Raw genomic sequence first — 26,930 nt, forward strand, 5'->3', positions numbered from 1 at the left:
CTCCGTCTCATCCTTAACTCACCAGCACGAGCACCCAGGGTCCACATCCTCCTAAATGGCCACTCATTTTAATCTCGGCGTCAGGACCCACGCGGGGTCAGGACCACCCCTCCGCTTCCCTGTCTCCTCGCGGCTCCCGCTCCCGCGGAGCGACCCTTTCGGGTTTTACTGACCCCGGGATGTCCTACCCTGGAAACTGCCGTTCCACCCAGGGGCTTGATCTGGGTTAGTCTGGGGGCAAGTGGCCGCTTTTTTTTTTTTTTTTTTTTTTTTTTTGAGGTAGAGTTTCCCTCTTGTTGCCCAGGTTGGATCTCGGCTCAACGCAACCTCTGCATCCCAGATTCAAGCGATTCTCCTGCCTCAGCCTCCCCAGTAGCTGAGATTACAGGCATGCGCCTCCACGCCAGGCTAATTTTGTATTTTTAGTAGAGACGGAGTTTCTCCAAGTTGGTCAGGCTGGTCTTGAACTCCCGACCTAGGGTGATCTGCCCGCCTTGGGCTCCCCAAGTGCTGGGATTACAGGCGTGAGCCACCACTACCGGGCAGTTTTTGTTTCTTTCCGTTCACAGCATGGATGGTCAGCGTGAAGATCCCACCTGTTCAGATCCTAGCTGGAATTCTTCCATTAAAAAAATCTATTTGTTATGCATGGGTTGGTTCACAGAGGAATGGCTGTATAAGTGCTGGCCTTTTCTCCCCAATTTACCCATTTTCAACCCAATAATGCAGGTTTTTGAAATAATGTGAATGGTCACTGCTGGAGGATGTTCACAGGGACACACTGGATTCTGCAGACACATCTGATGATCCAGCCCACAGCTGTCACTTTCCCCACTGTCGCATCGTCCATCACTAGGACTTTACTGCCAATCTCTGAAAGATAGTGCGGAACTAGAATAACAGACATGGGACATTACCAGTTACAAGCAAAGATGAGCTTGGCACATTTGACCATCCTCGTTCCTGCTCCTCTGTGCCTGGCCCTCTTCAGGCTTCTCAGCTCCTGGGGAACGGCCAGCCAGGGAGCATCAGCTGGTGGGAGTGATGGGGTTGTGGGATGGCGCAAAAAAACTCCAAGGGCCACCCAGAAAGGAAATGCCGAATGCAGACTCTCAGTCAGTGCGGCAGCCAGAACCCTGTCTCTACCAAGTGTGCAGGAGCTGCCCCTGGCCTGGAGCTCACGGACCCCACTGCAGAGCACAGCTCCAGTTGTCCCAGGGGCGACTACTCAGGTGTCCATTACCATGCACAAGTGATACAGAAAAGGGTGAGGTGAGGAGGGGGAAACCTGGAAATTGTGCTTTGGGCAGGTGATAGCTAAGGATTCTCTCCAGTCTAGGTCACACAGAGATTGTATAGCCACAGAACACCCAGTGGCACCAGGGCCTGAGCTCCTCCCTTCTACAAAGATCTCTGGTCTGCAGGCCTCCAAGCACAGCACTGTGGGCCACAAGGCACCGCCTGTCATATTCATCTCCGCTCTCTAGCCCGTGGCCTCACCACCCCCGGAAGGCCGGCAGGCAGATACCAGCTCCACTTCCCAGATAAGCCAAGGAGCCAGGTACCACCCAGGGTCTCGTGGGCCACACCTCTGGCAAGGGACAGGCTGGGCCTGGCAGACAGCACTGGCAGTCGGTGAAGCGCCCGCCACACTGGGTCGGCCTCAGGTCCTGACCCTGGAGGCTGCTGTTACTGAGCTGTGGGGATGATGACGCCCTGCCATGGAGGCCCAAGCCACTCTCATGATGACCGTTCCCAAGGGCACTGCAGAGGGGAGGAGCTGTCCCCTCCTCCGTGTGGCTCACGGAGAGCGGGTACAGGTCTGAGCGAGCTCACCAAGACAGGCCAGTCCCAGCCCCAGACTCCAAAGTGACCCCGAGAGGTCAGGGAGCGGCTCTATGCCCGACCCCAAGGATACAGGTCACAGGGCAGGGCCCCCGCTGGACGGCAGGACCACCCTGCTTCCCCAGGACAGAAGCCCTGGTGGGCAGGCAGGCAGGCAGGTCTCGAGCCCCCACAAGACACCAGGATACAACATAACCCTTTTTAATCTGAAGTGTAGACTTCATCCTCACGTTAGAAAACCCCCTCTTTTTTATCCCTAAGTTGTTTATCAAACCTTTATATTAAAGATATAAATAAGTCTCACACAAAGTCCATGTGAATCCCTCTCTGAGAGGCATTTTCAATGTTCATCACTGTTCACATGGCCCCGCTCCTGGCGCCGGGTACCAGTGTGTGCTGGCCCCTGGCGTGACCCGTCGGCTCGCTGTCCCGCTGGGCTACACGTTTGCACAGGAAAAGCAAGTCACTACCACCAGCGACAGAATTTCAGCTGCTCTCTGGACCCTCCTCTTTGCTGGCCCAGGTGGCACAAGGGTCCCATCTCCCTGGCAGGTCTTAGCCAGCACAATCCAACGCTGCAACCGGCTGGCTCTAGGCCAGCATCCCTTCTTCTGAGTCTCTGCCTCCTCCTCCGAGCAGATGCAGGCTGTCGTCTTCAGATGCTTCTTCCTCCTCCTCACTTCCCAGCGGCTCTAGGGAGCGTTTCGTGCCCCGCTGCTTGGAAACTGCTAGTGCGTACTGCATGTTATAGCGGTTCCAGCTGCAGCTGTCAATCACACACAGGGACAGGTCAGCTGCAGCTGTCAATCACACACAGGGACGGGTCAGCTGCAGCTGTCAATCACACACAGGGACAAGTCAGCTGCAGCTGTCAATCACACACAGGGACGGGTCAGCTGCAGCTGTCAATCACACACAGGGACGGGTCAGCTGCAGCTGTCAATCACACACAGGGACAGGTCAGCTGCAGCTGTCAATCACACACAGGGACGGGTCAGCTGCAGCTGTCAATCACACACAGGGACGGGTCAGTGCCAGCAACACCCAGGCCCTGGCCTGGCCTGCACCCAACCACCTCCTCTGCGACCCCTGAGAAAAGCAGCAGGGGCTGGACATGCCAGTCCCTCCACCCCAGCAGCCGTTTGCTTCCTCCTTTCCCTGCCCCAACAATCTGGTTCTGACCCATCCAGCCCTAGGGCAGCAAAGGCCTTCAAGGACCCAAGGACCCAACTGTAACATCCCATCCCTTTGGGCCCATCCTGGCAGCTCAGCCCTTCCACTGGGCCCAATCTAGACAGCTTCACCAGCAAGTTCCACCAAGCACTTAGGAAGAGACCGCTCTGCAGAGCTATGCGTGTTCTGGAGGGAGAGGGGAGGAGGGCATGCTCTCAATCAGTTAATTTCCTGAGTTAACAGAATAAAGGAGAAAAGTGACGCCACCATCACTTTACATAGAAAAGCACCTTGTAAAGGAGAACTGAAAGGTAAATGGATGAGAAAGGAAGGCAGGCAGCGCCCCGCCGCATCTGCAGGTCACAGGATCCTCTATGCAGGACTCTTGCCGACAGCCAATGGCAGCCCTACAGATTGGCAGTTAACACCTAGACACGAGGTCCAAGGAACAATGTGCTCACATGAACTCTAAAACCTCCCATAAGAGGGAATAAACCTAAAGGAGCTTGGCCGGGTGTGGTGGCTCACACCTATAATCCCAGCACTTTGTTTGAGAAGCAGAGGCAGGTAAATCACCTGAGGTCAGGAGGTTAAGACCAGCCTGGTCAACATGGTGAAACCCCGTCTCTACTAAAAATACAAAAATTAGGTGGGCATGGTGGCGCGCGCCTGTAATCATAGCTACGTGGGAGGCTGAGGCAGAATTGCTTGAACCTGGGAGGTGGAGGCTGCAATATGCCGAGATCATGCTACTGCACTCCAGCCTGGGCAACGGAGAGAGACTTTGTCTCAAAAAAAAAAGAAAGAAAAAAAAAAGAATGAATTTTAGGCCGGGCGCGGTGGCTCACGCCTGAAATCCTAGCACTTTGGGAGGCCGAGGTGGGCGGATCACAAGGTCAGGAGATTGAGACCACGGTGAAACCCCGTCTCTACTAAAAATACAAAAGAAATTAGCCGGGCGTGGTAGTGGGTGCCTGTAGTCCCAGCTACTCAGGAGGCTGAGGCAGGAGAATAGCGTGAACCCGGGAGGCGGAGCTTGCAGTGAGCCGAGATTGCGCCACTGCATTCCAGCCTGGGTGACAGAGTGAGACTCCGTCTCAAAAAAAAAAAAAAAAGAATGAATTTTAAAAATAAATAAAGGAGCTAGACAGCCCTCCTCCTCCTCCTCTAGAGAGCTCTGTGCAAAGTCCAGGACATCTCAGCCGAGGGAAGGCCTGGCACCAAAATCGTGGATCAGGGCGCATCCCAGCCTTCTGTAGGGCACCCAGAACACGAGGGGAGGAAAGGCTCGACCTAGACTCTGGGACACATTCCAAAGACTGAGAGACACGTCAAGCACAGATGGGAGGACCACATGAACCCACAAGGCCCAAGCTCAGGCCTCAACCCCTGAACCCTGGACAGAGCAACTCGCAGACACGGCAGAGAACAGACCTTTCAGAAATACAGCTGGGAAACCTGGCAACTGACTGGCAACAGAGGGAGCTATCCCTCACATGGCTACTCTGAGGCCTGCCTAGTTCAGGCTCTGCTGGACCTTTAGGGAGGGTGAATTGCTAGGGACAAAAAAGGCACAAACCACAAAGAAATGACAGGAGAAGAGGCGGGCACCCCTGCAGAGTGAGCACGGCGGAGGGCGGGGCCCTGTCCTAGGCCCGTGGATGAATCCTTGCAGCAGCAGCACCCTTTTCCAGGGGAGCCATGGCTCAGGGCAGCCACACCTCCAGGACTCCAGGCCGCCCAGCCTCACAGTCCTGTGACCACCCCCGCTGCTTGTGCAGGTGACCTGCAAATCCAGGAAAGGCTGCCCGGTCCTACGAATGTGGCAATCCCTCCAAGAGCCTGGAGGATTCCGGCCGCACCTGGAGCACACCACCTGTCTGCCTGTCTGCCTGCCACAGTGCTCGCTGCTTTCCATTCAGTGCCAGGCCATTTACCAAGCAGGGTGGCCGGGCAGGTGCAGTTCACCCGCCAGTGAGAAGACAAGCCTCCAGCACTGGTTCCTTTTGTCCTCAAATCAGATGACATAAGGAGCACTCCACCAGCGTGAACCAGCAGGGGACCGTGCACCCCTGCCCACCCCCAGGCCCTGCACCCGCACGTACAGTTTCGACAGGTCGTCCAGGTGCCGCTGGATGCTCTTCTGGAGGAACTGAATGACAGGCAGCAGCGTCCCGGCTCTGAAAGGGAGACTCCCTAAGCATGCGGAGCTCACCCATGCTGTGGGTACAGTGGGCTCACTTCATGCTGCATTTGCATGTCAAGGTTCCCTTTTATCCAGCAGGACAAGCTGGTCCAGTGACCTGAGCCACAGAGGAACTGCAGGGGAGACCCTCTACCTGGACTTCAGCTTCTGTCCATGCAACATGAGCAGTTTGTGAGTCCAGACGAGGTAGAATTCCAGGTGGCGAGACACTTCAAAGGAGGAAGCTAAAAACTCCAGCACTTTCTCCACATACAGTTCAGGAAGGGAGGAGGTGACCACTTCAACTGCAAAAGGAGAAAAAAACATGCTTATTCTGCCAACAACTCAAACCAGGGCAAAAGAGGACGACCCCTGGTGCCTGACACCAAAGCCCTGACTCACTCTCGCCCCTGGGCACCGCCTCCAGAGCCTCCTGCACCAGTTTGCTCTCGTTGAGCCGGAGGGCCATGAGGATGGCCCTGGTGAAGTCCTCCTGGCGCAGTGCCTCGCGCACCCTCCCAGGGGTGACGCTGGTGTCCAGCTCAAATGGGTCAAAAAGCACACGGGTGTCCAGGGAGTAGATGAGGAGTCCCTCCGTGGTGGTGGCTGCCCAGCAGCACCCTGGGAAATTACACAGTGCTTTCTTAAAAATTTAAGTTCATTCCTCCCAACTTTTTTTTAAAAGAAAGAGTATTAAGTACATTCTCCTGGGACAAAGTACAAAAGTCAACAGGAACCGGGATGTATGCCTTTAGCCCCCACCCCCCAACTCCCCTGGGAAGGACTAAATGGATCATCCCAGAAGTTACTCTCCCAGGGACTTGATGCACATATAACAAATATGTACACGCACACGCCCTCCTCTCCCGACACCGGGAGCCAGCTAAGTCTTCTGTCAAGCTCAGGCGTCTTCCGCTCCGCAGGCCCTGTGGTCTCTGCTGCACCTACTCAGTGCTGCATGGTGCACTCGAGATAGCCAGACAGGATCCGCCAACGAAGAAAACGCCCAGTAAAATGTCCAAGTAAAACATCAATGACCAAAGCTGGTGGCCAGCCAGATTTGGCCCTTGGGCCCCAGGGCACAGACCCCTGGCTCACGTGGGCCTCTCTACCCCTGGCTCTGACACTCAGTCTAGGCTGGAGCACGCTTGCCAATAACCTTGCTCCTGGCTCCTCTGTGTGGAGACCACGTGTACCGCCAGGCTCCACAGGCCTGTGGCACAGACCCTCCTCCCCACCGTGAGAGGATGGGGGCAGTGTGGAAGAGACGGGCTTTCCATGACGGCAGAGCCACCCCAGCCAGGCAGCATGTCCAGGGCACTCGGGGAGCTGTTAGAGCAAGGGCATGCCAGGCCTGCCATGTTTCAAAGCTCAAGGCATCTGAGGTTGGAGCCATCATAGCTGTCTATCTTCAGGGGCAGCAGCCATCTTGTGGCCTGCAGGGTTTGCAGGGCCATGTTCTTACCCAGGGGCATAGGACACACACCAGAGCCTGCAGGCAGCACCATGGTGGCCAGCCTCGCCCTGGCCAGATGCCCCAGTGCCCACCGGCACCCACAGCCCATGGCTCGGTGCTCACCAGTGGGAGAGAAGCGGAGTGAGGTCACCCTGATCTCAGGTTTGAAGTGCCGAGAACTCATGTCACCTGGGGAAAAAGAACCAAAAGCAGTCACTGAGCAGCACATCCAGGTTGCTCTCCCCACGACACAGGTCATCCTGTGGCCCCTGGCTGGCTGGGGGTGCCGTGGGAAACCCATCAAGAGGAGCAGCCTCTGCTCACTGGGCCCTGCACAAAGCAGAGCCATAAGCAGCCCTTCCCTGGCTGCAGCTGCGGCAGGTGGGCCTGTGCTGGGGCCGCAGAGGCTGTTCCAGGTGAGCTGCCAAACAGATGGCCCAGCCCCTGCTCCCGGAAAAGCTGGCCCACCCAGAAAAGGGCCCGGCCCAGCCCAGGAGTGGGTCTGCTGTGCTCAACATGGTACCCTGGGCCTGCATATGGAAGCACTCAGGGTTTGTGGCTGGTGAGTGTCCCATCAGGATGGTCCACCTGGGACTCAGGCAGTCCGAGGTCTTCTAGAGCACCTGGCTCTGTGTGTGGCACACACGGCCTCACGCCAGAATGCTCCGTGTGCTGTGTAGCAGACGGGGCACCCAGTCCCAAGAGCAAATGCATGGGTCCTGCCAGGGCAGGGAGGCCACGTGCAGCAACACGTGGGCAGCTTCTCCTGCCACAGGGGCCGACGGCACCAACACCAACCCACTGGGCCTTCGACACCCTCAATGTCCAGCAAACGTCACCATGCGGTGACCGTTATTTCTCACACACTGCAGCCCCAACCAGGGGCACGAGTGCGCAGTCACCCAGGCATGTGTGCCGGGCAGATGCGGGAGGAACCTCTGCTTACCTTTCCTGACGCCTGGCAGTGGTATCGCGACTCCATCCTCCTGCCCAGCGTCCTGATCAATTAGTGCCAGGTTGCCAAACTCTGTCATTTTTCTTCGGTTCAAAAATTCCTAGAACAGAAAAGCAGTGGACGCCTTGCTTCTGACGGCCCGGCCGCCTGGCCCTCCTCTCCCACCCTTGCTCTTTGACCCCAACACCAGACCGGCCTCAGCCCCGTCTAGCAGGAGGACGGGGAGAGAGCCCTGCAGCGTCCCAGGGACCTTCCTGCAGAGCTAGCTGCAGACAGGGTGGGCGTGGAGGCTGTGGAGGGGGACGGACCAAGGTCTACATGCCAACATTGCTGCCACCACAAGGGCTGGGGCTCACAGCGAGGGTGGCCGTCTGCTCCCTCATGAAAATGCCAAGGACACTCTCCCCCAGAAACACTTAGGGGGGCAGTGGGCTTCTGCCCTGATGGGGCGTGGGCAGGTGAACCCAGCAGCCACACCCCTGCTTAGAGGCTTCCAGGGCTCCCTCACATCCTGAGGTCCTGCGGGAGCCAGCATGTGAATGGGACCTGGGCCGAGGGCTGTGCTGAGGCGGGAGGGCAGGCACCAGCGGGGACAGTGAGGGCAGAGCCCTCTACGCGGGATCCCAGGCAGGAAGCCAGCGGGCAGGGCCTGCCAGCACCCTCTTCATTCACTCCTTCCCTGACAGGTGTCCGTGTCTCCCGAGCCAGTGTGTGCTGGGCACTGCCCCCCACAGTCCCAGCCTCACAGCAACCGGCCCCGGCAGGGTCATCCACAACAGGGGTCCCCAACCCCTGGTTCCAGCCCATGGCCTGTTAGGAAAGGGGCTGCACAGCAGGAGGTGAGTGGTTGGCAGGTGGGTGAAGCTTCCTCTGAAGTTACAGCTGTTCCCCACCGCTCACGTTACCACCCGAGCTCCACCTCCAACAGATCAGCGGCAGCATCAGAATCTCATTGGAGCGCAAACCCTACTGTGAACCACGCATGTGAGGGATCTAGGCTGTGCCCTCCTTCTGAGATCTAATGCCTATGACCTTGATCTGAGGTGAAACAGTTTCATCCCAAAACCAATCCACCCAACCCTGTCTGTGGAAAAACTGCCTTCCACAGAACTGGTCCCAAATGCCAAAAGGGTTGGGGACCACGGCTCCACACACAGCTGAGGGAGGCACTGGGCTCCACGGCAGGGCTCTGCTGGGGCAGGTGAGGGGCCTGTGCAGAGATATAGGACAAGCGTCACAACTGTGCCCAAGGCCCCGAGGAGCCAGGAGTGCAGAAGGCAGGAGCCCGACGCATTCCACCTGCATTGGAAGCAACGTCCATCCAGCCCTGTGCTGCCAGCTCACCTCCATGGCGTCCAGAGACAGGTTGCAAGAGATCTCGAACCTCTTCATGAGAATCTGCTCGCGGACGTGGTAGATGCACACAAACTTGGACATGCCTCCCGCCAGGATGCTCTGGCCGTCTGCAGAGTAGCACAGGGTGGTGAAGGCCCTGGGTGGAGAGGAGACATGGACTTAGGGTGGCCACCACAGAAACCTCAGCACATGGCTTCTAAAAACCAACTTTAGGCCGGCATGGTGGCTCCCGCCTGTTACACTTCAGTACTTTGAGAGGCTGAGTTGGGAAGACTGCTTGAGTCCAGGAGTTCGAGACAAGCCTGGGCAATATAGCGAGATCCTGTTTCTACAAAAAATAAAATTAGCTGGGTGTGGTGGCACATGCCTATAGTCCCAGCTACTCAGGAGGCTGATGTGGGAGGATCACTTGAGCCCAGGAGATGGAGGCTGCAGTGAGCCATGATCACACTCCAGAGCAAGACCCTGTCTCAAAAATCAAAAATCAAAATAAATAAAACAAAAACTAACCCTAGGAAATAGAGAAGATCCTACACCAGTGCTTCAGGAAGCAAACAGCCTCAGCAACTTGCGCCAAGGCTCGCTGCCTCAACTCACGCGAGACTTTAAAAACCCACGATGTCCAATGGCACCGTCACCTGGTTCCACTCTGAGCCAGCACCACCCTTAAATGCTTCGGTTTCCCAAGAGTCAATGTCTTTTTCACAAAAGGAACAAGTGGCTCAAGGAACGGTGTTCCCTGCTGAGGTCAGCACACAACGGCAGCCAGTCGGCCTCCGCCCTGGGCAGCCTACTCTCAATCACGTCTGCTCAGTCCTGCAGAAACCAGAAACCAGCCCTTACCGCCTCGCTCAGCAGGCACCTAGGGGTGGGCAAGGCCCCTTAGCTATGACAGTAGAGAACAAAGAACAACAGAAAAAATGAGCAAACTGTGCGTCATCAGAACTAAGAGTGCCACCAAAACGGTAGAAACACAGTTCTCAAAGCAGAACAAGTATCTGCACATCAGACATCACAGAAACCCCTAAAATCAACAAACAAAAAACCAAACAACTCAATTCAAAAACAGGCAAGAGACCTGAACAGATATTCCTCCAAACAAGACTTACAAATGGCCAAGCCACAGGTGAAAAACGCTGAATGTCATTAGAGAAATTACAATCAGAACTGCGACGAGATACGAATTCACATTCACCAGAACAGCTCTCGTTAAAAACAAAAATAAGCAACAAGTGCTGGCGAGGAGGTGGAGAAGCCAGAAGCCAACAGCGTCCTCATGAGAACGGCAACCATGTAGCTCCTCCAAGCCGGAAACACCACCAGCACCCAGCAGTTCCACACTCAGGGCGAACCCACGAGGACTGCACACAGGCGTTCGTACCACTTCCAAGATAGGGTTGCTACTTCTTTCTGGAGGAAGACCCTCTGCTGAACAGGCTTCCCAGCTCCTGCGACACAGGTCCAGGCCCCAAGGCTACACCCACCCCGGGTGCACCCCACAGATCCTCCCCCTTCTCCTAAGCCTGACCACCACCCAGGTGAGCCTCACAGCCCAGCCAGGACCCCAAGCAGGCAATTCGGTCAGTGCTGTGCTGGCCCGACTCCTCGAGACAAGGGGACACCACGTCTTCACCATCCATATAGCACTCTCCAGCCAGGTGAGGTGACTGAGGACCTGCATTTTTACTTTTAGGGGGGTGCTTTCGTTTGTTTTGTTTTTGAGACAGGGTCTTGCTCTAGCACCCAGGCTGGAGTGCAATGGCATGACACCATCCTCACTACAGCCTTGACCTCCCGCGTTCAAGCAATCCTCCTGCCTCAGCTTCCCGACTAGCTAGGACCACAGACATGTGCCACCACACCTGGCTAATTTTTGTATTTTTTGTAGAGATGGCGTTTTGCCATGTAGCCCAGGCTGGTCTCAAACTCCTGGGCTCAAGCAATCTACCTGCCTCCGTCTCCCCAAGTGCTGGGTCTCCGGCCTGAGCTCAGGCACCCAGCTACTCTCCCCTCTGCACACGAGAACGATGTTGTAATTCAGGATCAAGGTTTGGAAGTGGATGTAGGCTCTCAGCTGAACAAGTTTATGTTCAGCAAATCCAGACGTCCTCCTGTGCTGGAGGCTGAGCGAGCCCAGGGGTTAAGGAGGACATGGCCTCTCCCCAGAGGGCTCAGGACCACCTGCCTCCATCCACAGGGACTCAGCCGTCTCAGGAACGAAGGACAAGGACAAAAATGGAGAAGCTGCAGAAGCCTGGTGGCTGGCTGGGGTCTCAAATCAGGAGGCCCGACGCCGACACTCACTTCCCCTTGGCCGCGTGCTTGGCTGTAATCTTGTCCAGCTCCTTCCTGCCGGTCTTGAGGTCATGCCTGCCCTCAATGGAGCCCGTCTGCACCGCGTTCTCGGGGTCCCAGAAGGTGATCTGTGAGTTCAGTGTAGCCACAGCCAGCTCCGCACCATCAGGGCGAAAAGTCACAGCCAGAGCTAAACAGAGATGTAAAGTAAGGCCCAACGAAGACCCCGGTCTCCCGCAGGCAGGCCATCAACCACCCTCGGCTGGAGACCAGGCCATTCCCTGGCACCCCTAAGAGACCAGCGCCTGTTGGGTCTGGTACACAAGAATCTCCTCCCAGGAGAAGCTCCAACCCAGGTGGGTGAGGGAACAGCTCAGCACCAGTGAAGAGCACCAGGCGGTCCAGCTGGGGCTGCAGGACCCACGAAGGCTGATGGACGGGGCGCTGGGGAGGCGAGGCTGACGGGGGAGTGATGGTGGTTACTGAGTGTGGCTGGACAGACTAGAATACAGAGCCTCTGCAAAGAAGCCACATGTGACACCAAAAGCCTGGCCAGTGCCAGGCCGGGGGGTGGGGTGAGGCAGCCGGAAGCAGGGAGAGCCAGGCTCCTGGGATGGCAGACTCTGTCCACACCCGAACATGGATGGGCTGGGTCTTTGTGAGCCATGTGGTCTTTCAACGCCGCTGCTGAGGCGTTGACAGCAACAGACCATATGAACACAGGAGACCATGGGGGCCTCTAGTACAGCCTCGTCAGAAAGACAGGCAGTGGCCTGAGGCCAGTATGCAGATCCCTGGGCGGTCACATCTGGCTTCTAGGCCCACCTACGGCCCCTCATTCTTCTCCCAGTCTGCAGATCCCAGGACTGGCCCCATCCAGCGTCTGGGCCCCCCCATGGTCCCTGTGTCCTTCTCGCAGTGACACAACCCTGGCAGAGCTCCAAAGCAACTCAGAAAATCAGGAAGCAGCTGTGGCAGCAGCCCGTCACACTCGGGGAGCTGTTCTCTCCTGCCTGGCGCCCAGGGAGCGGGAGCACCACGAGGACTCGTGGAAGCCACGCTGGCCCTACCCGCCAATCTGCTGTCTCCTAGGTACTGCCAACCTCAAGGGCTGCCACACCAGCAGGTCTGGGTTAAGAACCACCCCCTGCTTCCCACCAGAAGGTTCACACCAAACCCACAACCAAGAACAAGGCAGCGGGTATGAGAGCATGCCGCTGGTCCCCAGGCCACTGCTCCTGCTTGCTGCCTCGTGCTCACCATCAGAGGTCAGGGCCAGCGTCTCCTTGGTCCTCCAGCTGTCAAACATGTCCCACAGGCGCACCGTCTTGTCCCAGGAGGCACTGGCCAGGATGGACTTCATTGGGTTAAAACACAGACCACTGATGGGCCCTTCATGTCCGGACAAAACCTACCGTAGAGCAAGGAGGCGGAAAAGTGGAGCTGGGGGCTGAGGCGGCTCTCTGGGCAGGTCTGGGCCGGGGCATGGCCCTCGGAGTGTAACCTCAGCTCCCTGAGCTCGTCTCCCAGGAGACAGGAGGCCCCTCCCAGGCCCCAGCCCGGCCCCTCAGGGTGCTTACGTCAAGGAGCCTGCCTGTCTGCATGGACCACACGAAAATCTCAAATGAGTCCTGCGCCCCTGCAGAGACGATCTCGCCGCTCGCATCCACCGCCACGCAGGAGAACTGGGTGGGGCGTGGAGAGGTGAAGGTGCGGAAGTTTCGGTACCTGCAGAGAAGAGGCAAGGTCAGCGTCACATGCCGGGTCCCCTGCCCCAGCAGCTGCGCTGCAGCCTCGCCCTCCACCTTCACCTCTGCGTGGGGAAGCCCGCCCCGAGCCAACCCGGAGCAACGACATCACCTGTGAAGGTCAAAGGCTCGCACGGTCCCGTCCATGGACGAGGTCACCACAACGTAGCCGGTGGCAGTAAAGGTCACACCGGTCACCCCACTGGAGTGCTCCGTGAAAGTGACGAAGCAGAAGCCGCTGAGGGTGTTCCACACCTTGACCTGCGGCAGGACAGGAGGGGCAGGGGCAGACCACAACCCTGTGTGCCACAGCTTCGGCCAGGATCCCTGTCCCCATGCCACCCCATCTAAGACGCTCGCCCCTGTACTGCCCATCCCTGAGATCCTACCCGTGAGTAATACCCCATCCCTGAGATCCCCAGCTGTGACTGACACCCCATCCCTGAGACCCCCGCACATGACTGACACCCCATCCCTGAGACCCCCGCACATGACTGACACCCCATCCCTGAGACCCCCACACATGACTGACACCCCATCCCTGAGACCCCCGCACATGACTTGACACCCCATCCCTGAGACCCCCGCACATGACTGACACCCCATCTGAGGCCCCCACACATGACTGATACCCCATCCCTGAGACCCCCACACATGACTGACACCGAGACCCCCACACATGACTGACACCCCATCCCTGAGACCCCCACACATGACTGATACCCCATCCCTGAGACCCCCGCACATGACTGATACCCCATCCCTGAGACCCCTGCCTGCGACTCATACCCCATCTCTCAGACCCCTGCATGTGACGCCGTATCCTGAGAGCCTTGCCCCTGTGCCCCCAGCTGCCCTGGCTCACCCAGCCTCCCCCACAGGCCCAAGGCTGTGCTGAGTGGGTGGTGAGTGAGCCATCTACCCCAGTCTCTTCCTGTCACCTCCAGGAGGAGCCCATTTAAGGCCCAGATGGCCCTCGGTGGCACTGCACACACCAGAACCCTGTGGATGCTGGCCAGATGCCAGCTGCCGGTACCATGGACCCACCCTCGGCCACGTACTGGAGCCCCTTGGATGCTGGCTGGATGCTAGCTGCTGGCACCACAGACCCACTCTTGGCCATGCAGCTACCACCGTGCAGGAGACCAAGTCAGAAAGGGGAGAGAAAGACACCCAACCGTCTCCATTCACATTTTTGCATGTTTTTAAACACCTAGTGAGCTGATGAGCCTAGGTGAACCTGTCAATTCCAACCCCACAGTCGGGGCCCAGCCACAGGGGCACAGCCCCACAGACCACTGCATCCTCAGAACCCCCAGGCACAGAGGCCAACAGGACGGGGACAGGAGCCTACCTTGCCGTCATCCCCACCGGTCACGATGTACTGTCCATCGGGCGAGTAGGCCAGGGTCACCATGCTGTTGAAGTGGCCCTGCTGCTTGAGCACGTAGGACTCACTCTGCCACTCCCACACCAGCAGCTGGCCCAGGCCTGTATTCATGGGGGAAGCTGGGGTACCCGACTCAGGCCCATCCCAGGTCAGACTGGCTCAGCCCACCTTCCCACTTGGCACAGGCCTGAGAAAGCTGCCAGGCAGGGGGCGAAACGCACAGACCCCCAAGAATAGACTGGGACCACTGCCCGATGCTGCAGCTCTACCAGCCAGTGATGGGCCCCACCTGTGCAACTCAGTGGCTGCATGTCACAACTGAGACAGGGCTATGACGCCCACACCCTTGAGCAAGAGGGCTTAAGACAAAGAGATGTTTGACGAGGACCAAGGCAGGGAGGGCACCCCCGGGAGGCAGCTGGAGGAGAAGAGGGCACTCCCTGAAACGCAGCTGGGGGAGGGGAGGGCTCCTTTGGAAAGGTGGCTGAGGGAGGGGAGGGCACCCCATGGCAGATAGCTGGGGGAGGGGAGGGCCCCTTAGAAAGGCGGCTGGGGAGGGCAGGGCACCCCCAGTGGGCGGCTGTCGAGCAGGCCTGTAGCTGGGCAGCAGCAGTCCCTAATGGGGAGTCCATCTCTACCACCCGGGCTGGGGACAAACCTGAACAGCCAAAAGCAATCCAGTCCCCCGAGCTATTGATGGCCACTGAGGCGATGCTCTGATCTGAGATGCTGCAGAGAATGGGCCTGTAAGTGGGAGGCCAGCCTGCCTGGGCTGAAACCCCAGTGCCCACTCAGGGCAGCCCCACACACCAGACTCTATCCCTGTGTGTCGAGCTTACCCCACCCACTCACCAGATTCCAACAATTCACTTCAGTTCAAGTATCAGAGGGCTGGGTGCAGAGGCTCATGCCTGTCATTCCAGCACGTCGGGAGGCAGAGGCAAGGACTGCTTGAACCCACGAGTTCAAGACCCGCCTGGGAAAACCCAGCAAGACCCCATCTCTACAAAAAATGTAAAAACTAACCGGGTGTGGTGGCGCACACCTGTGGTCCCACCTCCTCAGGAGGCTGAAGTGGGAGGATCATTTGAGCCCGGGAGGCGGAGGTTGCAGTGAACCGAGTTCGCACCACTGCACTCCAGCCTGGGTGACAGAGCAAGACTCTATCTCAAAGAAAAGAATCAGAGAAGGCCCAGAGAGGTGGCCAGGGTTCAAAAACTTGCAACTTCACAATTTTATGAGCATAGTATTTTTGTTTTCTGTGTCTCACAGATGAAGAAAAGCAGACGCAAAAACTCCAAAGGCCGTGACTGACCTGAGACCAATGCTGCTGACTGCCGGGGTGGGGTGGCAACACTGTCGCACCGACCAGCCCAGCGGCCGGGCAGGTTTCGGGCTGGCATCCTGTGGCCTGAGCTGGCACTCCAAGTGGCTCTGCAGCCCCCACCTCTAAGGGCAGGCTTGGCTGGGCCCTCAGATTCAGGGCCAGTGAGTGCATGAAAACCACACCCTACCGTGAGCAAAGGCTTACCTCAGGGAGTGGATGAGGTTAAATTCTGGCAGCTCATGAAGATGGAAGATTCCAGAAGCAAAGCCAGTGACCAAGAGGTGAGACTTCTTGTGAAATGCTGCAGCTGTCAGGTTGTTAAAATCTCCTTCTTTATTGAAGAAGTACCTGAATTGACGAGAGAGAAGAGTTGTGAGGAGGGGTGCAGAGCCAAGTTGCCACCCCAGCTCGCTCTGGGCTCCAGGACACAGGCCACAGATCCAGGCAGGAGGTCCCAGACCTGCCCTCACCCTCTCCACCCCAGGCCCTGAAGCTGCCTGCCTCCATCCCAAGCTCGGGACCCCAAGGGAACCTCATACAGCGTCTCCACTGTTGCCAGCTGGCCTGGGGCAGAGCTGGCGGTGCATCCAGAGGCAGCAGTGCCCACGGGAGGCAGAGGAGGTGTGGGAGGTGCGGCATGGCCACTGGGCACACCCGAATCCCATCACCCCCTGCTGCTTCCTCCTCTAAGGAACCCTCGGTCCCCATCAACAGACGAAGGTGACCCTGATGGCGCCTCCGCCCTCAAAACCTCCCCGAGTCACAGTGTAGCTCAGCCCTGGTCCTTCCCTCTTCGTTCTGGCTCCCGTCCCTCCTGAACAAGTGACAGGGACCACTGGCTGCCAATGCAGGAGGCCCTGCCTTCTCATCCTTTGCGCTGACAGCCCGCAGTCCCTGCCCAGCACGCACACTGTCTTCCTGGAGCTGCCTGGAACCTCCCTTCCTCAGGGCGGTGTTGGGGGGCCCACTGTCCCTTCCTCTTCCTCCAGTCCCCGCTCAAGTCTTGACTCCAGCACAACACCCCCAAGTCCCTGCAGGCACTGACCCACCCGTGGACACTGACCCACTTGGACCTGTTCTGGCCGCCCTCCAACTCCGCTGCCCTTGGCAAAGCACCCTCCTCCCACTGGAGTCCAGCCGGCCCTCCCCGCTCCTCAGACCCACGACTCTCATGGCCACAACTCCCACCTACCCATCGGACCCCAACACACTCCAAACGCAGCCTGCTCTGGCCGCCTGGCTCCCTCCACAGGCAGGGCCTCATGTGGGAGCCTTCCCCGCCCAGGGACCCCAACTGCCGCCCACCTCTGCCCGCAGCCACCTCATCACTGCACCTCTCCTCCCGGGCGGAGAGGAGGCCTCACAAGGGCAGGGAGTGTGTCTCAGTGCCAAGTTCAGAGCCCTGCACACAGCAGGTGCTAAGTAACTGCAGCAAGGAGGGGCCCAGGCTGGGACACCCGGGTGACAGAGACACCACAGCTGCAGGCAACTCTGCCTTCATGGGATCCCAACCAGCCTCCCCCACAGCCCAGATGCAGGACACCCCGAATCAGGGCAGCATCTCTGCCAGGGCTCCGGGCACAGCTAAGGCCGTCCCACGGGAAGGCTGCGGGGCCACGCTCCGTCTCCTCTCGTCTGGGGGACTGAGTTCAGATGTGGGGCTGCACAGCCCAGCTCAGTGCCCAAAAAAGCACCAAGCACCACCCACCAGCGGGCCCCGAAGCAGGACTCAGACCACCCGCTGCACCCACTTACAGCCTGGCCTCTCCCTCCAGCCTTGCCAAATGCTCTCCCAGTGTCTCCCTGCATGAGGCCAAGGGACTATCGCCCACACCGAAGTCCGCAGGAGCTGGTGGGGCCACAGACAACTCCCAACCCCCTTGGGGCCCAAGGTGCTGCTATTCCCATCACAGAGTGCCCACACACCTCCCTGCCCCCATGTACCCCACCCACTGCCCTCTGCCCTGCCCTGGGCACACAGGCAGCTCAGACAGCTGAAGCAGGGACCCTGACTAAGGGGCAGGGTCAACACCCAAGCACTCGAGGGTGCTCAAACCAGGGCCCTGAGATGTGGGCCTGCTCTCTGTACCTCCCACTCCTCAGCCCTGAGGACCCCACATCCAGATCCCTATGAGGGCAACAGATTCCCACAGGAGTGCCCCACCGCAGCCCACTGCAGCACACCACACCCTTGGAGACCTACTTGGCCAGCCGTGAGTACTTCACTTTTCCTGTCTTCTCCTCCTCGGCCGGAGTGGCTTTTCCCCGGATGGTGGTCTCTCTGTCCCCCTCCTGGTCTTCCTCCTCCTCCTCTTCCTCCTCCCGCTGCAACAGGTCTGCTTTCCAGCCCGCAGGGGGCTTCAGCCGCAGGCCCTCGGGGGGCGTGTCACACTGCCACATGCACAGCACTCCGTCCTGGCTGAGTGAGTACAGCTGCAAGCGAAAGCACAGGCTCACCCCAGCCCCAGCCACACTGGCCCAGTTGCCACAACCTGACACCTCCCTCCAGCTCAGATCCAGGGATCAGCGGCACCGAAGGCCCCTCTGAACTCTGAGAACAATTTTCAATGGGCTGCAACAGCTGCCGCTGGTCCCTAGATGCCCCCAGGCCACATGGGAATAGCCTGGAGGAATCGAAGGAAGAGGCCACCTGCAGCCTGGGGTCTCCCTGAACTAGCCGCTTTTGACCACCGTCAGGCTAGGGAACTTGGCAAAGGGACGTACGTCCAGGCTGTTGGATTCAAAGAAGCAGGCCACGATGGCATCCTTATGTCCCCCCAGTGCATAGTAGATGAGGTTGTCCCAGCGCTCAGCTCCAAACACCCAGGTGGACATGTCTTTGCTCCCAACCACAAAGCACCTGGAAAAGAGGGAGATGGCACCTCCTCAGGGCGTGGCCACCACAAAGCAGCCCGGTGCACGCTCCAGAGGGCCTCACGGAGACCGCTACAGCCCCACGTGGTCTCAGAGTGAGCCGTGAAGCCTCCAGGAACAGGAAGACACCCCGGCACAGCCCCTGCCCTGTGTGCCTTCCTCACGCCTCCCAGACGCTGCCCGAGCCAACCGCAGCATTCCCTGTTTCCGGGACAAACAGGTGAAAGGGAGGTGCAGGGGCAGGAGGCTCGGCCACAGCACGTACTTCAGAGCCACGAAGACTCGACCAGTCACCCAGCCAGTCCCGGTGGTGCAGGCAGAGCCCAGCCCCCAAAGAGGCCAAGATGCCACTGCAGAATGAAGCTGCAGGGCCCAAGCAGGGGGACCCATCCAAAGGGCCTCTCTCAGGCCTCGCTCCCCCAACACCTCCGAGGCCGCACCTGGAGTCATCCGTCCAGTCGATGCAGGTGGTCTCATCGTAGGGCCCAAAATAGGTTTTGTCCAGAACGAAGGCGTTGAACTCCCGCTTCTTCCCAGGCGCATGATACATCTGGGCAATGTTACCCTTCGTGACAACAAACTTCCTATGGAAGGAACGCGGACACAGTTGATATTCAAGACCAGCAATGGCCCTAAGGCCCCTGTGGAGTCTCAGTCTCTGCCCACCTGTGCCTTCCAGAGTCCCGCCTCCTGCAGGATGGAGGCCCAGGAGCAGCAGAAGTGGAATTCAGGGAAGAAATAGCCCTGGAGGGAGGGCAGCCTGACTGTACCAAGTCTTCTGCTCCAGAAAAGGGGGTCACTGATGACAGAGATTGCGCCGTGTGCCCAACATCACAACCCGGGGCCCAGGGAAAAGAGCTGGGCAGTGGGCCTCACCACTGGCACACACAGCTGACCCTCTCCCACCCCCTCCTGCCCCCAGCCGCCCCCCTTACCTGCCATTGGGGGAGAAGGACACGCTGTGCACAGAGCCCTTGAAGTGGAAGTGGTGCAGCACAGACCTGCAGACCAGGCTGACCAGCAGCGCATCGCCCCCTGCAGGACGCCAGAGGTGACCACCGTGCAGCTACCCCAGGGCCACCCCAGATACACAGCACAGGAAAAACCGAAAGGTCTTTCTCATGTCCACTGTGAGGCATCAGGACTAAGAATGCCCAAGGCCATGAGGCCCTGCACTGCCACAGGTGATGCCACAGACACAGCCTGCGGCAGGGACACAGCCTCACTCATGACACCCTCATCCCTGACCCCCACCAGGCCCCGACACGGAAGCCACTGGGGACTGGATCATTTCAGACCCACACAGCCCTGAGTCCTCCTCACTGGCCCCTCAGTCCCCGCCCACATCAAGGGCGAATACCTTCATCGACGATGATAGCCAGGCGGCCATCCGGGGACAGCCCCACGCACTTGACGTTGTACCGAGTGGCCAGGGGCAGCGTGTCAGATTTGTTGCTGATAAAGACAAAAACCACGGTGTGCTGTTGATCCTCAAGTCCCATGAGGGAGACAGGCCAAGCCTGGCCCAGGACCAGCGGCCCACTCTCCCCAAGCAGCACCTCCCATCTCACTGCATCCTGCGTGCCAGAGCTCATCTGTGGATACCCCCCACTCCTCAAAAAGAAATGACACTGTCGGCCAGGCGCATTGGCTCACGCCTAGAATCCCAGTGCTTTGGGACCAGCATGGCCAACATGGTGAAACCCTGTCTCTATTGAAAAAACAAAAAAATCAGCCGGGCGTGGTGGCTCATGCCTGTAATCCCAGCACTTTGGGAGGCCAAGGCGGGCAGATCATGAGGTCAGGAGATCAAGACCATCCTGGCCAACACGGTGAAACCCCATCTCTACTAAAAATACAAAAAATTAGCCGGGCGTGGTGGCGGGCGCCTCGAGTCCCAGCTACTCGGGAGGCTGAGGCAGGAGAATGGCGTAAACCCGGGAGGCAGAGCTTGCAGGAGCCGAGGTTACGCCACTGCACTCCAGCCTGGGCGACAGAGAGAGACTCCATCTCCAAAAAAAAAAACCCCAAAAAATTAGCTAGGTGTGGTGGCGGGTGCCTGTAATACCAGCTACTCAGGGGGCTGAGGCAGGAGAATCGCTCGAACCTGGGAGGCGGAGTTTGCAGTGAGCCGGGACTGCACCACTGCACTCCAGCCTAGGCGACAGAGCAAGACTCTGTCTCAAAAAAAAAAAAAAAAAAAAAAAAAAAGAAATGACATTGTCCCTGGAGGAACTCTGGTGAAATGCATTAAAAGCCTTAAAAATGGGCTTTGGATACATCAATTCTGTTTCCAGGATGGTACGATGAGAGGGTTATTCCGCCTCAGTGTGACATCAGAATACCAGAAGCAAGCTACATGCCCAACAGGAATTAACTGCCATGACGGCGCACCCATGTAACACTGTTGCTGGAAAAATGGAAAATAAGTGGGTACAGGAACTCCTCGGAGATGCTGCAGATAAAGCTTATACTGCAATCGAGCGAGGCACACACGTTCTGGCTTCCCCATACATAGCCGAGCTGTGTTTACACCATACCGTAAACAGTACGGCGCACTCTACTAGTGTGTGCTGTGGTCTGTGAGTGTGCGCTGTGCCCTATTCGTGTGCGTTGTAGTCTGTTCGTGTGTACTGTCGTCTAAGTGTGTACTTTAGTCTATTGGTGTGCGCTGCAGTCTACTCATGTGTGCTGTAATCTGTCAGTGTTAGCATTCTGTCTAAAGCAACAACGTGCATCCCTTAATTTAAAAACACTTTACTGCTAAAAAATGCTAATGATCATCTGAGCCTTCAGTGAGTCTTCATCTTTTTGCTGGTAGACGGCCGGCCTCGATGTGGATGGCTGCTGACCAGGCACGGTGGTGGCTGCCGAAAATGGGGTGGCCATTGCCAATTCCTAAAACAAGACGACGATGAAGTGTGCCGTACTGATGGACTCTTCCTTTCACAAGATGTTTCTGTAGCACATGATGCTGTTTTACAGCATTTTACCCACAACAGACCTTCTTTCAAAACTGGAGTCAATCCTCACAAATGCTCCCAGCATTTTATCAACCAAGTCGATGTCATATTCTAAATCCTTTGTTGTCATTTCAACAGTCTTTACAGCATCCTCACCAGGAGTAGATTCCATCTCAAGAAACCACTTGCTGGCCGGGTGTGGTGGCTCACGGCTGTAATCTCGGCACTTTGGGAGGCCAAGGAGGGTGGATCGCCTGAGGTCAGGAGTTCTAGACCAGCCTGGCCAACAATGGTGAAACCCCATCTCTACTAAAAATACAAAAATTAGCCGGGCATGGTGGCAAGCGCCCATAATCCCAGCTGTTTTGGTGAGGGGAAGTCTGAGGCAGGAGCATCGCCTGAACCTGGGAGGTGGAGGTTACAGTGAGCCAAGGTCGCGCCATCGCACTCCAGCCTAGGGGACAAGAGTGAGACTTCCTCAAAAAGAAAAAAAATAAAGAAACCACTTGCTTTGCTCATCCATAAGAAGCAGCTCCTCATCCATTCAATATCTATTGTGACATTGTGGCAATTCAGTCCCATCTTCAGGCTCTGCTTCCGTTTCTAATCTTCTTGCTATTTTTACCGCATCTGCAGTAACTTCTTTCACCAAAGTCTCGAACCCCTCAGTCATCCATGAGGCTTGGACTCAACTTCTTTCAAACTCCTGTTAATGTCGACACTTCGCCCTCATTGAATGACATCTAGAATGGCGATTCCTTTCCAGAAGGCTTTTTATTGGCTTTTCCCACATCCGTTATAGGAATCACTATCTATGGCAGCTACAGCCTTACAAAATATATTTCTTAAATGGTAAGACTTGAAAGTTAAAGTCACTCCTGTAGGCTGAAGAGATGTGGTGGTAGCAGGCACGAAGACAGCGTCTCCATTGGAGCTCAGGGGTGACCAGGTACGTTGTCCATCAGCAGGAATATTTTGAAAGGAACCTTAGTGGGTTCAACAATGGGCTAGAAAGATTCAGTAAACCATGCTGTAAACAGAAGTGCTGTCATCCAGGCTTTGCTGTTCCACTTATAAAGCACAGGCAGAGTTGCTTGAGCATCCACTGTGAAGGACATTAGGATTTTCCCAACAGTGAATTAGCACTGGCTTCAACTTAATGGCCCTAGCTGCATTAGCCCCTAATAAGAGAGTCAGCCTGTTGCTTGAAGCCAGACATTGACTTCTCCTCTCTAGCTATGTAAGTCCTCGATGGCATCTTTTTCTTTTTTTAAAAATTTATTTATTTTTTGATAGAGTCTTGCTCCGTTGCCCAGGCTGGAGTGTACTGGCACCATCTCAGCTCTGCTTCCCGGGTTCCAGCAATTCTTGAACCTCAGCCTCCTGAGTAGCTGGGATTTACAGGACTGTGCCACCATGCCTGGCTAATTTTTGTACTTTTAGTAGAGACGGGGTTTCACCATATTGGCCAGGCTGGTCTCAAGCTCCTGGCCTCAAGTGATCTGCCTACCTCAGCTTCCCAAAGTGTTGGGATTACAGGTGTGGGCCACTGCGCCTGGCCATCTTTTTCCAATAGAAGGATGGTTTGTCTTCACTGAAACTTTGCAGTTTAGTGTAGTCAGCTTCATCAACGACCTCAGCTGGATCTTCTGGATAACGTGCTGCAGCTTCTCCATCAGCACTTGCTGCTTCACTTTGCACTTCTGTGTTGTGGAGATGGCTTCTTTCCTTAAACTTCATGAACCAACCTCTGCTAGTTCCAACCTTTTTCCTGCAGCTTCCTCACCTCAGCCCTCACGGAACAGACGAGAGGTAAGGCCTTGCTGTGCATTAGGCTTTGACTTGCTTAAGGGGATGTTGTGGCTGGTTTGATCTTCTATCTGGATCACTCAAACTTTTATCCGTATCTGAAATAAGGCTGTTTTGCTTTCTTGTAACTCATATGTTCACTGGAGTAGCACTTTTAATTTCTTTCAAAATCTTTTTCTTTGCATTCACAACTTGCCTGTTTGGTGGCAGAGACCTGGCTTGCGGCCTATTTCAGCTTTTGACACACACGCCTTCCTCACTAAGCCGAGTCACTTCCAGCTTCTGATTTCAGGTGAGAGTTGTGTGACTCTTCCTTTCACATGAACACGCAGTGGCCACTGTAGGCCATTATTAAATGGCCTAATTTCAATATCGTTTGTGTCAGGGAATAGGGAGACCCAAGTAGAGGAAGAGAAACGGGGGGTGGGAACAGCCGGTCGGTGGAGCAGTCACAGCACACACAGCGCTTACCGATTAAGCTCGCCGTCTTACATGGGCACAGATCACGGCACCCCAGAACAATTACAATAGTAATAACAAAGATGATCACAGAACACCCTCACAGGTATAATAAACTCTGAAATATTGCAAAAATTACCAAAATGTGACACAGAGACATGAAGTGAGCCCCCGCTCCTGGAAAAACGGCACCGACCGACTTGCTCCAAGCAGCATTTCGACACACCTTCATAGCGTTCACACAGAGCCATGAAGCAAAGTGCAACAGCACACAGGAACTGATCTCCGGCTGCAGAGCTGGAAGCTTTGGGCCTGCCCGTCCGACTGGTGAGGCTCAGTGGCAGCAGGGCTCCCGAGCAGGAGTCCAAGGCACCTTCAACTCCCCCAGCAGCCCTGGCCTCTCGGCCCTCAGGGGCCTTCCCTGATGGGGGAAGGGCTAACCCTGAGCTATACCTTTTCCCCACCCACCCTTTACAGCGCAGACACAGGGTCCCTTCCCAGGTAATGGAGCCAAGCGACATATGGGGCCTGGCTAAGGCACTAGAATGAAGAACTGGATCTGGCTGCCAATTTCCACAACTGATCTGCTGACCCTAACCCGTCCTGTAGTCCTGTCCTGGGCTCCCTTAATTAACGGGTGTGCCATTAAAAAGAAGGCACAGAAGACACTGTCAGCTTTCGTCTACTACTTAAAAAATAGTGATACTAGTAATCAGTATCACCATTATCAATAGCACTTTCACATACTTACTTTTTAAGGTCAAATACAGTGACTCTATTGCCCACGGGACTGATAACTGAATTTCCATCACAGGTAAAATTTAGGTTCCCACGCCGGTACACCGTACCCAGCAAATTTGAAAACTGAAAAAAAAAAAAACAAACTTGTCTTAGCACAAAGAAAACAGTTGACTCCTAGAAAAGTACTAAGTGAGGAATCTGGGCAGAGAGATGGCATAGAGGACCTCACCTTGGGGGCCCGTTCACATTTCCTGGGTAAGAAAGGAAGAAGGGAGCCTGATCCTCAGGAGACCAGAGGAGCGGGGGGGGCAAGCTCCCACAGAGATGAGTAAGATGCCCCCGGGGAGCTCTGAGGAAGCCTCCCAAGACAGGAGGCGCCTGCCAGGTGAAGAGGGGCATGGAGCCCTCATTCCACCAAGAAAAAAGCTGCAACAATGGAACAGCGCCCTGAAAGTGCTTAGAGCTCAGGGCATCCAGAAGTGTTGCAAGCCAGCACACTACTTACTTATTTACTAATTCACGAGAACGAGCGTTCACTGGAGACTGCCATGTGCACAGACACGCACATTTATGCTCTATCCCTAGCAGGACGGGGATGAGAAGTGTGGGAGGAAGGGCTACTTTAGAGGGTGGTCACGGAGAGTCACCTGGAAGTGTCACCTGAGCTGGAATCTAAATGGGAAGGCACCAGTCAGACTCCGAAGCCGTGGGTGGGCAGCGCCCTCAAGACCTCAGGGAGGAGCCTGATCAGCAGAATGACTTTAAGCGGCCAGGCAGGCTTCAAGGGACATTTTTTGCCACTTTGCAATAAGAATATGGAGCGGAAGAAGTTGTCCTGTGAGGCCGTGGATATGTCTTCTGGTTTGGTGCTGGGCACACAGCGGTGCCTCCACCACCACAGGTGACACAGGAGCAGCACTCTGAGGGACCAGTACCATGCTCAGTTTCGGACAAGACAAGTGTAGTACACGGTGGGCTCAGCAGCAGGCGGCCCGCGCAACCCTGGAGGCCCAACGGTCAGGGCTACTGTGGGAAACACGGACGTCCCCATAACCAGCCAGCTGTAGCAAACGCCTCAGAGACCCCCAGGCTGGCTCCGCGGTCCCCTCTTATTACCTGTCCCACCCGCCTCCTGCACTTCACGTCTGGGACAAGTCTTCCCCGGCTCTCAAGACTGAGAGTGTCCGACTCAGGAATTCCTCAGGAATTCTCCGGCCTCGGGAAACAGAGCTCACACATGGGTTCCCTGCCCTTCCGCTCACCTGGACGCTCGCTCGTTAGCGAGCAGCCCCGGGCCCGGGGTCCCTCCTGTTCTCACCCCTCCTGCCCGCGCCCCCGCCCCGTCCCACCTCCTCATCCCTCCCGAGGGTGCTCTGCCCTCCCCGACGGCACCAACTCCAGCCTTTGGGCGTGGCCATACTCAGGTTAAAAATACCCCGGGACCCCGACAAATGTCCCTGGTCCCCCCGAGGAGCCGTCGGCGCCTCCGTCCCAGCTCTCCCAGGAGCCCCACCACAGCAGGGCGTCCCCGAGGCCATGGGCGCGCAGACCGCCGCGCGGCCAGACGCCGCGAAAGCAGACCACGCGCCCCAGCCCTCCCGGCGCCAGCTCAGGCGCCGTCCACCGGAACAGCCGCGCCGATCGAACAGACCGCCCGCCGCCCGCGCTCACCCGGTAGGCGAACTTCATCACTCCCGCCCCACGTGCACCGCAGCTCAAGCCGACTGCCGCCCACAGAGACTCTTCCCGGGGTCCGCGCGGCCCCGCCCACAGCACGCACTTCCGGGAAGAGACGGCGCGCACCGCCCACAGCGCGCGCTTCCGGGGCGGGGCCGCGCACCACAGGCCGCAGCGCCCCAGGAGGCCTGAGGAGCCTCCTCGCCCTCGCCCGGCTCCGAAGCGGAGTTTGAACGCAAGCGGCCCAACCCCTCCCGAGGCGGGGCCTTCTCCGGGCCCCGCCCACGCCCCGGAGCCACGCTGCAGGGCGCTCTCCGCACGGAGGCCCAGCCTGGCACAGCAGCGTCCACAACATCCCAGAGCCCTGCACACCCAAATGTCTTCGTTCTTGTGAGCTACCGGGTAAGGAATTATGAATAAAGTCCCGAATGCTGGCCGGTGCGGTGGCTCACGCCTGAGAGACTGAGGAGGGTGGATGACCTGAGGTCGGCAGTTCCAGACTAGCCTGGCCAACATGGTGAAACACGGTCTCTACTAAAGTACAAAAATGAGGCGCATGCATGCCTGTAGTCCCAGCTACTCGGGAGGCTGAGGCAGGGGAATGGCTTGAACCTGGGAGGTGGAGTTTGCAGTGAGCAGAAATCGCGCCATGGCACTCCAGCCTAGGCAACACAGCA

General features: G+C 57.1%; 1 protein-coding gene across 1 annotated transcript; it reads right to left on the reverse strand.

The window, feature by feature from the left end:
- Positions 1–2,030: 2,030 nt before the first annotated feature.
- PWP2 (PWP2 small subunit processome component) lies at positions 2,031–26,435 on the reverse strand. The gene is made up of 21 exons (XM_050784411.1): positions 26,248–26,435; positions 24,587–24,699; positions 19,965–20,059; positions 19,540–19,639; positions 19,045–19,188; positions 18,455–18,590; positions 17,934–18,163; positions 15,935–16,078; positions 15,062–15,132; positions 14,368–14,504; positions 13,126–13,274; positions 12,846–12,993; positions 12,526–12,676; positions 11,275–11,455; positions 8,959–9,106; positions 7,606–7,714; positions 6,783–6,848; positions 5,606–5,824; positions 5,358–5,508; positions 5,124–5,198; positions 2,031–2,611 (listed from the first exon to the last, which is right to left on the reverse strand). Exons 1-21 carry the CDS (start codon positions 26,263–26,265, stop codon positions 2,437–2,439), a joined length of 2,760 nt encoding a protein of 919 aa, XP_050640368.1. The 5' UTR covers positions 26,266–26,435; the 3' UTR covers positions 2,031–2,436.
- Between the last annotated feature and the right edge of the window lie 495 nt (positions 26,436–26,930).

This window comes from Macaca thibetana, chromosome 3 (genome assembly GCF_024542745.1).
Source record: "Macaca thibetana thibetana isolate TM-01 chromosome 3, ASM2454274v1, whole genome shotgun sequence".
Classification (NCBI taxonomy): domain Eukaryota; kingdom Metazoa; phylum Chordata; class Mammalia; order Primates; family Cercopithecidae; genus Macaca; species Macaca thibetana.

Bases quoted from the DNA above. Each gene is read 5' to 3' on its own strand.
- PWP2 (XM_050784411.1), bottom strand. The intron at 15,133-15,934 runs GTAAGCCTTTGC...CATTCTCTGCAG, and splicing joins AACCTCATCCACTCCCTGAG to CATCTCAGATCAGAGCATCG. The intron at 5,509-5,605 runs GTGAGTCAGGGC...CTCCTTTTGCAG, and splicing joins GGCGGTGCCCAGGGGCGAGA to TTGAAGTGGTCACCTCCTCC.